Source organism: Gadus macrocephalus, chromosome 10, assembly GCF_031168955.1.
Source record: "Gadus macrocephalus chromosome 10, ASM3116895v1".
NCBI lineage: Eukaryota > Metazoa > Chordata > Actinopteri > Gadiformes > Gadidae > Gadus > Gadus macrocephalus.
In genome coordinates, this window is record NC_082391.1 from 6,066,536 (window position 1) to 6,080,218 (window position 13,683).

A 13,683-nucleotide genomic window follows, 5' to 3' on the forward strand; every position below is an offset into this window, starting at 1 on the left:
TAGTTCAGTCAGGCATTTGTTTATTTATTTGAAGCGGGTCCTTGGTGGCAGCATGGACATAAATCAAAACTCCTGTGAATATATAAAAACATCTGGCAAAGGATATCACAGAATAAGGAGGATCAGGTGGGGCCCGAGACGGCCCTGTGTCATGACTAATGATGTTTGAGGGAACCACGCTGTGAAAGGTTCAGGCTATAAGGTACAACACCAGGTTTAGTGTTTTATAAATGTCCTTTTTATGTTCTGGGGTGGAGCGCTACATAGCGTAGCAATCAATCACTGTTCAATAGTTTCTTACTTCAACTTCACACGCATTGTAGTATTTCAAGAAATAAAATGTTCACACTTCCCCCTATTTAGTCTTTATTTTTGTCACGGCCATCTGATAAAAGGGAGGACTTCTACAGTCCCGAGTACAGACTACACCGCCTCATCGTTAAAACAACTGGTTGATTGGTGTGCTAATGCAGCTTCCCCCCATAATCCACCCCATGTGCCATATGCAGGCTTGGCTCAATTGACTCTGCTTTCCATTTCTCCCCCCCCCCCCCCCCTCCCTCTGGGCTCTTATTTTGAAGTAGCAGAAGTCATGGCGAGGTAGGCTCACATCACATCTCCTGATGCCACGCTCACTTCTTAATGACGACCAGCACGGCCGTCGGCACCAGCCCTACAGCAGAGAGGAAGGAGGACAGGATTATGGTTCTGCTTCATTCTCAAAATTGAAGATTTTATTCAAACAACCGAGCTATGTTTGCTGATGGATAGGCACATTTGATAAGCATTCAGTCGTTTAGCAGACACCTTGAAAAAACTAGAAATGCTGCAGTTCTTGTTCTACCTTGTTAGTCACAAACATACAGAGTCACTCCCTTAGTACTCTTTTTTTGCATTGTTAAGGAGACCATGGGACACAAAAATGTCCTTGCGAGCTATGTCTTCTTCGCCCGTTATGTTGTGTATTTCACTAATAAAATAACTTGATCGCACATTTGAACAAAACGTATCGGTGATTCAGTGAGCGAGGCGGCAAGGCTGCGCTCACCGAGCTCTTTGAGGGGCTTCTCCATGTCCAGCTCGGTGTACACCTGCCGGGGGTAGGGCGACAGCAGGGTGAAGTCCTGGCCCTCGGGCGTGTTGCCGTTCATCTGCACGTAGACGCGCACCGCAGCCAGCGGCTCCTGGGCCTTGAACACCGCCGTGAGGGCCGAACCGTCAAGCAGGCGCACCTGGGGGCACACACACACACACACACCATTTGTACTTGCTGCTGTGGCACCCAATGTCATGTGATGAATCGAGAGTAGCGTCTTATCTTACATGGACTAAACAAAACAAGCATTCAGAACCCTGAGTACAAATGAGTGACGAGTAACTGGTGAGAATTTGATGACATTGTCTTCTTGCACCAGTGTGTGCTTGCGTGCGTGCTTGCGTGTCTGTCCTACCTGTATCCTACATTCGTCGTACTCCTTCTTGGTGGGCGGGGGTCCCTGGCCCCCGACTGGTGAGGAGGGGGGGGGCTGCACGGGGGCCGAGGTCGACTCTGCAGCGGGCGCGCACCCGCCCCCAAACTGCATGTGACAACACAATGTTCATCTGAGTGACTGAGTTTAAGGGGAGGCACGGTGGGAGTCTAGGGAAAGGTCTCCTTTTGAAAGTGTTGGCTGGTTTCACTCATTAACAGGATAGAGGGTTTCACTCATTAACAAGATCGAGGGTTTCACTCATTAACAAGGTCGAGGGTTTCACTCATTAACAGGATAGAGAGTCACTCACTTATGAGGATGGAGGGTTTCACTCATTAACAGGATAGAGGGTTTCGCTCATTAACGAGGATACAGAGGTTCACTCATCAACAGGATAGAGGGTTACCTTTTTGGCTCTTTCCTCCCGGTCTCGTGCAATCTTATCTTTTACCCTCTGCCTGGCGGGAGACAGGGGGAGAGCAATGGAGGGAGGAGAGTTTGGGATTAGCGGCGACAATCCAGTAATACACAATTGAGAGGGCAAAAATTAGATCAGAAGTTATGTTGAAAGAATTATATTATATACTTTTGGTCGTCGGGCCAATTTTTCGTTTTTACTGCCTAAAATATCAACGTTATACTAGATTGTAACGACACTATTGTTATGGTATGTTTCTGCTGATGCCAGAGCATTGCACTGTTGGAACAAGTCATTTGTAATTCTCATTATGCCGTCTCATAAATAGGTCTGGACAAGCTTAACGTTTTTTATGCTTCAAGTTTGTTTCGACCAATCATGTTCCTGGGGGTGCGGAGAGCTTTTGTCTCAGAGGGAAAGCCTCCATACTGGCAGCACCACAACACACGTGTTTTGGTTGACTGTAGAATGGAAGAGACCTAAAGACTTGTATGAGAAGATTAGATTGTATGCGTGTCGAATATGCCGTAATGGCATAATCACAGGACTACTCGGGAACCCCTGAGGCGGTGTGCACCGACGACAGGACTCTTTTCCACCATAGCGCTGGTGATCATACTGGAGTTCTACTTCAGAATACGCCTTCCGATGTGCACACAAACGAAAGTCTGCCAATAGTCAGTGGAGCATCCTGTCCCAACACCAACGTCCTGGGGCCGTTTGTCTGTTAAGACACTCAACCCTAACCCTCTGTAAGGACACTTAACCCTAACCCTCTGTGATGACACTTAACCCTAACCCTCTGTGATGACACTTAACCCTAACCCTCTGTAAAGACACTCAACCCTAACCCTCTGTAGAGACAATTAACCCTAAGCTTCTGTAGAGACACTTTTTTTTTTTTTACTTACTTTTACTTATATTTGAAGACAGAGCGGTACTTATACGCCGTTCCATTTGGCTACGTGACGATCGTTACTTTCTTTTTTTATATATATATTTTTATTACATGCAAGATCTATTTCTCTTTCTGAGGGACGTCCTCAGCCAACATTTATATCTCGTGACTATTTTAACCAATAAAAACCGGACAAAATGATCTTGCCAATCAAATGCAGCCACTTGAGTCACTTGACAAGTGTTTGTAATTGACAAAAAAACACTTGTCTAATGTCTCTGCGCCAATGTTGTGTCCGTAGCCGTGCCGTGCTATGTTCACAGGAGCAGAACACGCAGATTTTAGCGACTATCTGGGTGATTCGAGAAAATGGAAGAAACCGCTGATTCTGAAACTGTAAGACAATCACAACTTCTCACACAGTTACAATCAAACAAACTCACACACACTCACAATCAGACAAGCTCTCAATCACACAAACTCACACACTAACAATCAAACACTCACAAACACGTTGACACAAACACTCACAATCACAGAGACACTGTTCTTCTGTGACACACCTTTCCTGTTCTCCCTGTACTCACTGCATGCCCCGAGTCTGGGTGTGTGAGAGTCTGAGTGTTTTCTTCAGAGTCTCTCTTCTTCAGCCTCTGTAGTTTCATACGTTAAGTGAGTTTGCCAGCAGGTTTTGATCATTTTATTTAAAGGTTGATGCATTTAATTTTGTAAAGAATTTATTTATTGTTTATATTGTATTTATTTAGTTTTATTTAAAATAATGTTATTTAACTTATCTTTATTTGAACATTGCTGTTTTTTGTATTTTGATTGTGTCTATTTTGTACTGTTTATGTTGCCCTGTATATTTAAAAAATAAATCCGGAGAAACTCAGTAGGCCTACTTGTACTCTTGAGTACTCGAGTAGTCTTTTCACTATACTTTTTTACTCTTACTTGAGAAATTATTTTTATGAATACTTTTACTTCTACTTGAGTATTTATAGTCTTAAAGTAACAGTACTTTTCCTTGAGTAAATTTTTCTCTACCCACCTCTGCCCTTAACCCTAACCCACTTAACCCTAACCCTCTGTAAAGACACTTAACCCTAAACCTCTGTAGACACTTAACCCTAACCCTCAGTAAAGGAACTTAACCCTAATCCTCTGTAAAGACACTCAACCCTAAACCTCAGTAAAGACATCTAAACCTAACCCTCTGTAATGACACTCAACCCTAACCCTCTTTAAAGACTCTTAACCCCAACCCTCTGTAAAGACTCTTAACCCTAACCCTCTGTAAAGACACTTAACCCTAACCCTCTGTAAATACACTTAACCCTAACCCTCTGTAAAGACAATCAACCCTAACCCTCTGTAAATACACTCAACCCTAACCCTCAGTTAAGACACTCAACCCTAACCCTCTGTATATACACTTAACCCTAACCCTATGTAAATAAACTTAACCCTAACCCTCAGTAAAGAAACGTAACCCTAACCCTCTGTAACGACACTTAACCCTAACTCTATGTAGAGACACTTAACCCTAACCCTCTGTTAATACACTTAACCCTAACCCTCTGTTAAGACACTCAACCCTAACCCTCTGTAGACACTTAACCCTAACCCTCTGTAAAGACACTCAACCCTAACCCTCTGTAAAGACACTCAACCCTAACCCTCTGTAAAGACACTCAACCCTAACCCCCTGTAAAGACCCTTAAATCTAACCCTCTATAGACACTCAACCCTAACCCTCTGTAAAGACACTCAACCCTAACCCTCTGTAACGACACTTAACCCTAACCCTCTGTAAAGACACTCAACCCTAAACCTCTGTAAAGACACTTAACCCTAACCCTCTGTAAAGACACTCAACCCTAACCCTCTGTAGACACTCAACCCCTAACCCTCTGTAAAGACACTCAACCCTAACCCTCTGTAGAGACACTTAACCCTAACCCTCTGTAAAAAGACTTTACCCTAACTCTATGCAGAGACACTTGGTCCACTTTTGAATACATTTCAAAACCTCTGAACCCTCGGTATTCTCCCTCTCTAATAAGTTTCTCTCCGAGGCCGGTCGAATATGTCCTAAACGAAACAGAGAGCCCAGCTTTACTCCACCCATGTCCAACCTAAGCCAGACTCAACGACATGACGTCCGTGACTCTGTAGCTGAACACGTACTTTGCCATCTTGTCCTCCATCTTCTCGCGGCTTCGCAGGTCGGCCATCTTCTTGAGCTCGTCGTCCTGCAGCTTCTGTTTGATGTGCAGCAGCTCCTGGCCGTGCTTCCTCCTCTGCTTCTCCCGCTCCACCTCTTCTGCGCGCTCCCGCTCCCGCCGCTCCGCCTGCTTCAGCCGCATCAGGTCCTCCAGCCTGCACGCACGCACGCACACACACACGACAGCATGTAGAGGAGGAACCATAGATAGCTCATATTTCAATTGACTCCTCTGCTTAGAAAGGAGTCAGTAGAGGTGGTTCATCTGGTAAGTATGCCCACTGGGCTCCTCCGTAAGGATGGGTTCCAGACCCGACCAGTGGGGAGGAGCCCTCGGGGAGGACCCACGACTAAGTGGAGAGAGATTATATCTCAACACTGGCCTGGGAACGCCTTAGGATCCCACCGTCAAAGCTGGTTAATGCCTGGGGCCCCCTGCTAGAGCTGCTGCTTCCCCCCTCGACCACGGATAATTGGTTGAAGATGAGGATGAGTTAAATTGACTGAGGAAGAGAGAATCACCCCACATTGGATGCCATCCGTCTCAGCACACGCACACGGCTGTATTTCTGCCATATTCTTTGGTAGCGGACACCCAGATTCCATCCACACAATAGGCATTTGGTGAAAATGCAGCGACGGGACACAAGTCCAGATTAAAGTCTCTGCATGAAGGGGAGGACAGGGATGTCCTCACACAGCGTCTGCCACCCGAACCCCTTTATAACCAGAAACGGTGCAGCCACGCCTCTGACCTTTTCACTTGCTCACGCTTCTCCTCTTCCGTCATTGGTCGCCTCGTGTCCCCATCTTGGATTTCCTGTTCCATGTCTAAAACGTCCGTCCCTGAGGGGAGACAGGGCAGGGTCAGCGACCGTGTGGTCGACACGGAGGGTCGCCGGTTCTCTGTGACAACCACACTCACCCTCAGCTGTGTCCGCTACTGCGGGCTGGGCTGGACTGGCCTGGTCCCCCACCGGACCCCCAAGGGGGACCCCCACAGGGGGCACGTAGGGCTCATCAATGTCGGGGTCTCCCTCGTGCTCCACTAACCTACGGAGGTCAGTATCACAGGTGAAGCTCTAGTGAGTCAGTGGTTAAGAAAGAGTATCTAAATGGGTTTGGAGAGGGGATGATGAGCAGAAGATACACTCTGAACAGCTGCTAGTAGGGTTTGATGTGAATTTAATATTCCCATCGTTGCGTCTCGCTGCCCTTTAGACACATAAAAAATACTCGCAGAACAGTTTTTGCCTAATGAGTGACACACAGATCTTCTAAGAACAAACAATGAGCCACACTATCTAGCCGACTATCCAGCGTGCATGTTTGGGCAATTGTATATGGACGAGACTGAAGTCCTCACTGTCGTGATCGTACATAAATAACTAGTATTCCTAATGATTCCTTGATTCTATATTTTACCATGCCATTTAAAGTCATGCTTTCTACACAGTATAGAACATTGTCAAACATTATTATTATTTTTTTATCTACTTATTGAATCGGTCCAATGTTTGTTACACTGCCTGTCCATTCCTCCCAGTAACAGGTTATAATTACCAGTCCATGGCTCGCTCTATCCCTTGGTTCCCTGTGTTTGCCACCGCTCTCTCCCTGTAAATAAAAGGGTGATTAATACATGAATTCGCATTTTAGGGCAATTCAATAACCGGTACAGTCTTAAAGGGCTTAACAGGCCGTATGTTTACGACACCTCCCTGACCCTAGCCCCCAAGAGGGCCAAAAAACCCCTCCCTTAATTAAGAAGAACTATAGCGAAGGAACGCAGAGTGGGGGATCCCACCTTCTGGGGATTGTCAGGAGTGCAATGGTGGCCATAATTCACACACACATGCATACATACATTAAACAGGCAAAATTTTATAAATCGGTGATAGTAAAATAAAAACGTTCAACCGCTAAACGAGTATGGAGTCCGAACAAGTCCTTAGAGAAGGAGACTCACGCGCTGTTTCTGCCGAAGCCCATCTCCAACAGGCTCTCTAGGGTTGATAGTTCTGCCATCTTCTCTGGGGTAACAAAACCCCAGTGGGACAAATAAGATACATCATTATATTACATCGATTATATTATACGACCACTTCTTACAGCGTTTATAACCCTTTAGTATCATAACGTTGGCCCATTACACAATGGGGACCAGTCCAACAACAACTCACTGGGACCAGCTCATTCAAGTCATTTGTTTCGTTCCTTGCCTACACTAGAGAATATGGAACAATTATGGCAAAAGAAGGTTAAGTATAACACTGTATATCAGCGTCAGTTTAATTGAAGACCAGTTTATCCATGGAGATCTACCAAACTGCGAGCTAAATGTAGCTACTGCTTGGCTAACACTGTAAGCAGGGAGGCTAGCAAAACATATGACCCAGCACTTTCTAATAACGGATTTATATTTAGGAATACTGTTTTTAACTCCTGTAATTTAATGTATGGGTAGGCATAGGGCATCGACATATACAGATGTGTTTATTTGAGCCATAGTGTTGATTTGATAACAGTTAGCTACTCACAACAGTCAGCACAGCATCCACACTACGGAAGCCTTGTGGGGTTAACGAATAGCACGCTTGAATGAAGTCGGCTGCACGGCTCTGTTGTGTGACTGACATCTGCTGGTGGCCGCTGGAACAACCTCCTGTTTTAGTCTTAAAGGTCCCACGGCATGCTACTTTATGGGTGCTTTAATATAGGTATTAGTGGGCTCCTAACACAGTATTTGAAGACGTTCCCGAAATTTGGCCGTGGTGCAGAATTACAGTCACTACGAGCCAGTCGCACATTGAACGCGTCGTCTCAGTGTCTGTAGCTTTAATGCAAATGAGGAGGAGAGAGGTGGGTCAAGGAGGAGGAGGTGTGGCCCTGAGCCGCTTTTGGCCACGGTAATATGCAATCTGTTTACAGTGGATGTATCGCAATGGCGAGGCGCACACAGCCTTTGGCCGTGTTTTGAAAATATTCTAGAACAATCCGGGTGCTCTGGCGGGAGTCACTGAGCTCTATATCTAAATAATATCATATTATACATAGATATCTATACCATATAATCTATATTATCACGGCCAAAAGCTGTGTGCACCTCCAGAAGATATAATGAATCTGAAACGACTGCGTCGGGTTCTCTGACGTCTCTGGTTCTTCCACTTCTACATCAATTTGAAGTAGACTGAAATGAGGCATGGAGGAGAAAAGGATTGTCTCCCGCCGGAGCCCTGCTGCCCGCTGACGAGGCACCACCGCCTCGGAAGCGGGCAGCGTGCCTCGCGGCGGTGGTGCCACGCAGTTCGTGTACTTCAGGGAGTCAAAGCCAAAGTTCCTTTCCCCCCAATTCCTTCTCAACCACGGCTCAGATAACCCCCACTACGAGTCTAGTTGTGGAAATACCAGAGATGTCAGAGAACCCGACGTGTTATGCGCCAGGACACCATCAGCGGAACAGTTATCCAAATAACAAAGAAGAGTACAACAGTCGTAGCTCATTGTCTCATTTGCAAGCCAAATTCTCTGGGCGGGCAAAGCAGAGAAGGGGAGGTAACATTTCGCTATATGAAGACATACAGGGAAAATTCCAAATGAGCGCCTCTGAGCTTTGCTTTTTTCAAAGGTAGAGCAGGATACCTAGTGCTTGTTTTACACCTAACGCCATTTCTAGCTACTGGGAGACCATAGTCAGGCTAGGGGAACTCGTATTAATGTTAAAAACTTCATAAAGTGAAATTTTAATGCCATGGGATCTTTAACCAATCCAGATAGACAACTGCTAAGTTACCCTGGACGTGTATATTGTATGTAGACAACATTTTTCAGTGCTTAAAGAGTGCAATTAGTCTCCAGCCCACATTTACATTTGAGCAGAGGTGTGTGGGTGTGTGGGCGTGTGCATGTGGTGTGGTGTGTTTGTGTGTGTGTGTGTGTGTGTGTGTGTGTGTGTGTGTGTGTGTGTGTGTGTGTGTGTGTGTGTGTGTGTGTGTGTGTGTGTGTGTGTGTGTGTGTGTGTGTGTGTGGGTAGGTGTGTGTGTGTGTGTGTGTGTGTGTGTGTGGGTAGGTGTGTGTGTGTGTGTGTGTGTGTGTGTGTGTGTGTGTGTGTGTGTGTGTGTGTGTGTGGGTGTGTGTATGTGTGGGTGTGTGTGGGCATGCGCGTGCTAAACTGGGTGTGACAGCATTATTTTACGTTTGTATTGGTTTTATTGTTTCTGCTTCTATTAAAGCCCACGTAGTCAAGCCTAGAAGTGTTTGTTCAAGCGTCTGAAATTGGTCACGAGTTAACTGAATAAACTGGTAGCATTAGTACAATGTCAGATGGGATGTTATTTTAAGGTTGGCTGAGTCAGTTGAAAGTATAACGTTTTGTAAATCTGTACGTACAGAGACTATTAATGTGGGGGTTGCCATCGCGCTTGTACTGCAAATGTCTTTAAGTACTAGTCAACCTGTCTTTAATCACGTTTACCAGTACAACCTGCAATCTCAGCATCTATCATGTTTCAGATAACACGATTAGATCAAGGAAATATAACACCAGTACACTCTCTCATATAACCTAATATAGATGGCTATCATCGCACATAAACCAAACTTAATACGTCAGTGTATTGCTATACAGTCCAAGACAATGTCTCCAAAACAATCGTGATCTAGGTCCAAAGGCAGTTGTTTTTTTATTGATGCAGAGGTATCATGTGATCGCGTCGGAAACCTCTAGAGGTTGTACGGAGGAGTGGACGAGCCGAGTGATTCACAGAGACTACCTGTGTCCTAGCTGCCCTCTGTTCTGGTGATTCTGTCCGGTCAAAGACCCCTCAGGAAACGTTAAACCCTTTTCAGTTTCACATTTCTAATTGATCTTACATAAATCTCACACATGACATTACATAACGAGGGGAGTGGAAGAGTTCCTATTGTTTTGAGTGAACTACTCTTTTACACCCCATGACCCTTGCCATGTCATGAGTATTTCTTTGGAAAAGTCGACCATGTTGTACCACACATGCTCTCTGACCTTTCCTCAACTTATGCCAACTTCCTACACTTCAAACTTAACCCCCCCCACCTAATTTATAGCTATTCAAGCCTAATACTATAACTATTTGAAACTTTTATTCTTAATGTAGGCCTATCTATAGTCATGACAAGTGTGAGAGTGTGTGTTTGTGTGTGTTTGTGTGTGTGTGTGTGTGTGTGTGTGTGTGTGTGTGTGTGTGTGTGTGTGTGTGTGTGTGTGTGTGTGTGTGTGTGTGTGTGTGTGTGTGTGTGTGTGTGTGTGTGTGTGCGCGTGTAGGTGTTAACGTGTATACACTCTATACATATATATGTATATCTCACTCTATACATATATATGTATAAAGCTAGAGGCGGTTAGATTTGAATTATCAGAAATGCTGACCTGCATCTGGTTTTGGCCTCGCTTCAAGCTGTGTGATGTTAGGCCATCCTGTGTGTCAGGGGGAGTTCAAACAGAATGCAGTTTGCTGTGCTTTATGGGCCGGGCCGGTTACATATTTACCGCAAGTGTAATGATTAATGACTTTCTCCTGGACACAGTCTTAAGCAGGTCTTAATCGCCACTGCTCCAGACCTACGGGACACCGTCCGCACCACCACTCCTCCTCGTCTCCGCTCCACGTCTCTGCTTCTCTCCTTTTCTTGTAGACCTCCTATCTTTTTTTAACTAAAGGCGTGTTTTTGGTAAGTATGAATTAACCTTTATTCAATTAATTTATTTAATGCTTTAGGTACTGTTTAGTTCTTGTCGACTGAATATAATGCTGTGTATGGGAGGTTTTGGATTTCTAGTTTCAGAGTCGTTTATTTTGTTTTGCAGGTTATTATTAATAATTAAAGATTAACTAAGCTGGGGCGGTGAAAATAAGACAACAATAGAAGGAAAGTGAATCCTTTTCAGTCAGTTGTCAGAATAGAAAACGGTAAACAGAAAGGACCCTGTCTATATGCTTGCTATAATGTATGTCCTTATTGAGTAATAGTATCCTTCTGTTAAGGGTTACAGAGATAAGTTGTGAAATCACCGTCAATCATTGGGATGACATTCTGTCATTAATTCAAAGCCATTTTTAATCCTCAATTAATTCACATGCTTGAAAGGGGACTTAAAATCTGCATGAAAACCAAGTAGGAAAAAATGTATGAAAGCAACTCATAGCCAGACAAGCACAGGTAACCAAAGACAATGCAGCCTTATCAGCCGTATGAGCAGCACCTGTGTTTGAACTAACATGTGCGTCCATTATCCCCACAGCATCAGTGCTGTAACACTATGATATACAGATGACCACCAGTCAGCAACTCCATGGAGCTCTCTCACAACCTTCCTAAAAGAGTGGCCGGACAGTTGGAGAAAGCCCTCCCTTCTTAGTTAATGTATTCTGGTCGCACCTCATCCAAATACATTTTAATATGATATGATGTCAGGACTCAGAGTCTAAATCTATCAACCTGCACAATGTCTTTCTCTCATGGGCCTCTGGGCATCGCTGTGTCTTAAGTCATACTGAGGTTGCAGGAGGGCGAGTGAGAGGCCGATCAGGGAGATAGAGCTGGAGGCGTACGTGTCGGGCACCGAGATGAACAGGGACGAAGGGCCTTATCAGTCAAGGTCACCGTCAAACTGCTTTATGACTCTGTTTATTCAGCCAGGAGAGGGGTTAAGGTTTAAAGCTCAAGGCAGGGAAGAGAATCCAAGACACTGTTGTAGCTACGCTGTTCGCAATTTTACAGGGCACACTCTTCTGTTGCTCAGATTCAAGGTGTCATAACCGCATGTAAGTCAATGATTTAGGGACGGGATTGCCCTGCTCCATCACTCTGGGTGGAGGCGATGGGGGTGGTGGGCCCTTTCAACTACCTACTGCTAATAGGCCTACTACCAATAAAGCGCTTCCTTTTATTCAGCCAGCGATGATTCAGGTTTTATGTGCGTTATTAGAGAAAGTTGCTATCTGCTCAGCAATAAAAGTAGATTAGGGAAGACAAAGGTCTTACTATTTTTATTGAGGGATCTTATGGCCTAAGTTGAATCACCACATGATGATTCAGATGCCAAATCGGAAATAAAATGATTCGGTCGAGCCGAGTCAGCAAGGTTCCTTAGTCACCACAGGAGGGCAGCGTTGTCTGGTGACATTTAACAGCACTGTATTCTCTCTGTGACGAGCGCTGGGCCTTTCTTTGTCTGATGGCCATAATAAAGCCATTAGATGAAATACAATGTATCCTGTAATTCACATAGCTATTTCCGTGGATTCATTGAACGTCTTACATAAATACAATAGCAGGCTAAGCCCAAACCACAAGGGGAAGTGGCCTCGTACAACCAGCATGTTGATTGTCAATAATTTGTTTATCGGATGGGAAATTAAAACGTAATGTTGACCGAGGCTGAGCTCTCTCTCTCTCTCTCTCTCTCTCTCTCTCTCTCTCTCTCTCTCTCTCTCTCTCTCTCTCTCTCTCTCTCTCTCTCTCTCTCTCTCTCTCTCTCTCTCTCTCTCTCTCTCTCTCTCTCTCTCTCTCTCTCTCTCTCTCTCTCTCTCTCACTCACTCACTCACTCACTCACTCACTGCGGTGATGTACTTTCTCTGTAATTACGTGTTCCTCAATTGGTGGTTATGGTGCATGTCAACCCCAGTGCTGCAGCTGGAGTGTGGGTCTCACCAGCTGTAACAGCATCTCCATATGGATGAGTGTCTGGTGTCCAGTGGAGCTGCTGTTATCTGTGGAGGGACGCCCGCGGTCATCCACAGCCGGCCGGGGGGGTTCCTGTAGTTTCCAAAGGCCCTGTCACTGTCACAATGCGTCATGTTTTAGGTTTTGAAATCAGCTTCATTGATTTGTTCGATGTTACACCCTGAACGCATTTCCTTTTTGCAATAATAAAAGTATTAAAGTTATTTATAATTTTCCATTATTCTCGCTTGATAGACTTATGATCGTAAATGGATATGGATTAGATTATAAAATCAACGATAAGCTACTATATAATGTATTAATGAAACAGGTAAAGCATATGAGACAATCACAATTGTCAGATCTGGAAATACCAAATGTAGCCTATAACATTGTACTGTATTGTAATAGCATAAAGGCAAAGGTGTATTAAGGCCTGCTAATACTTTACTGGTAGGCTATTTAATAAAATAAAACCCTGTCAAAAAAGCATGGAGCATGAGTATAATTATCATTATATTATTATCATAATCATGATATCAATATTACTAATTGAGGACTGGTGGTAGCAGAACTAAACTCAGAAGCATTATTTAAAATAAGTAAGTGTACGTAGTGTGCGTGCGCGCGTGTATGCGTGGGCGTGTGTGTGTCCAATTCTGATTTGTCCAAAAGTTACCATTTTCCCTGTTCTTATCAGAACCAAACTCAGTGATGAGGAAGAGGTTATAATGTACTTTTGATTAAAGAGTCCAAAGAGTAACGATAGGTTGTTGCGCGGTCAGAGGATCTTGATCCACGCTCACTCTGCCGGGCCTTTATTTTGAAAAACTAACGACTTTCCGGTGTTTGAGTGGTGTCCTCCGTTTATGGTCCGTCACGCAACTGTCAGCCGCTAGTGTTGCCATATTGGGCCAGATTCCCCGCCCAATCTGGCAACACTGGCTGCAGAGAACA

General features: G+C 44.7%; 1 protein-coding gene and 1 long non-coding RNA gene across 3 annotated transcripts; both read right to left on the minus strand.

Annotated features, from left to right (window-relative positions):
* Positions 1-3: 3 nt before the first annotated feature.
* Positions 4-7,653, minus strand: ubxn1 (UBX domain protein 1). 2 transcript variants are annotated; one of them, XM_060062276.1, is made up of 10 exons: positions 7,559-7,653; positions 6,988-7,051; positions 6,582-6,635; positions 5,944-6,071; positions 5,774-5,864; positions 4,982-5,173; positions 1,879-1,930; positions 1,452-1,577; positions 1,049-1,232; positions 4-673 (listed from the first exon to the last, which is right to left on the minus strand). In XM_060062276.1, the coding sequence occupies exons 2-10, from the start codon at positions 7,044-7,046 to the stop codon at positions 633-635; spliced, it is 927 nt and encodes a 308-aa protein (XP_059918259.1). In that variant the 5' UTR covers positions 7,047-7,051; positions 7,559-7,653; the 3' UTR covers positions 4-632. The 2 variants fall into 2 exon arrangements, with proteins under 2 accessions (XP_059918259.1, XP_059918258.1); XM_060062275.1 differs by having other exon boundaries at positions 6,988-7,046; positions 7,559-7,624.
* Positions 7,654-12,452: 4,799 nt separating this feature from the next.
* Positions 12,453-13,604, minus strand: LOC132465581 (uncharacterized). Its single transcript, XR_009527615.1, has 2 exons — positions 13,464-13,604; positions 12,453-12,843 (listed from the first exon to the last, which is right to left on the minus strand). It is a non-coding gene; the product is annotated as an uncharacterized LOC132465581 (long non-coding RNA).
* Positions 13,605-13,683: the final 79 nt, after the last annotated feature.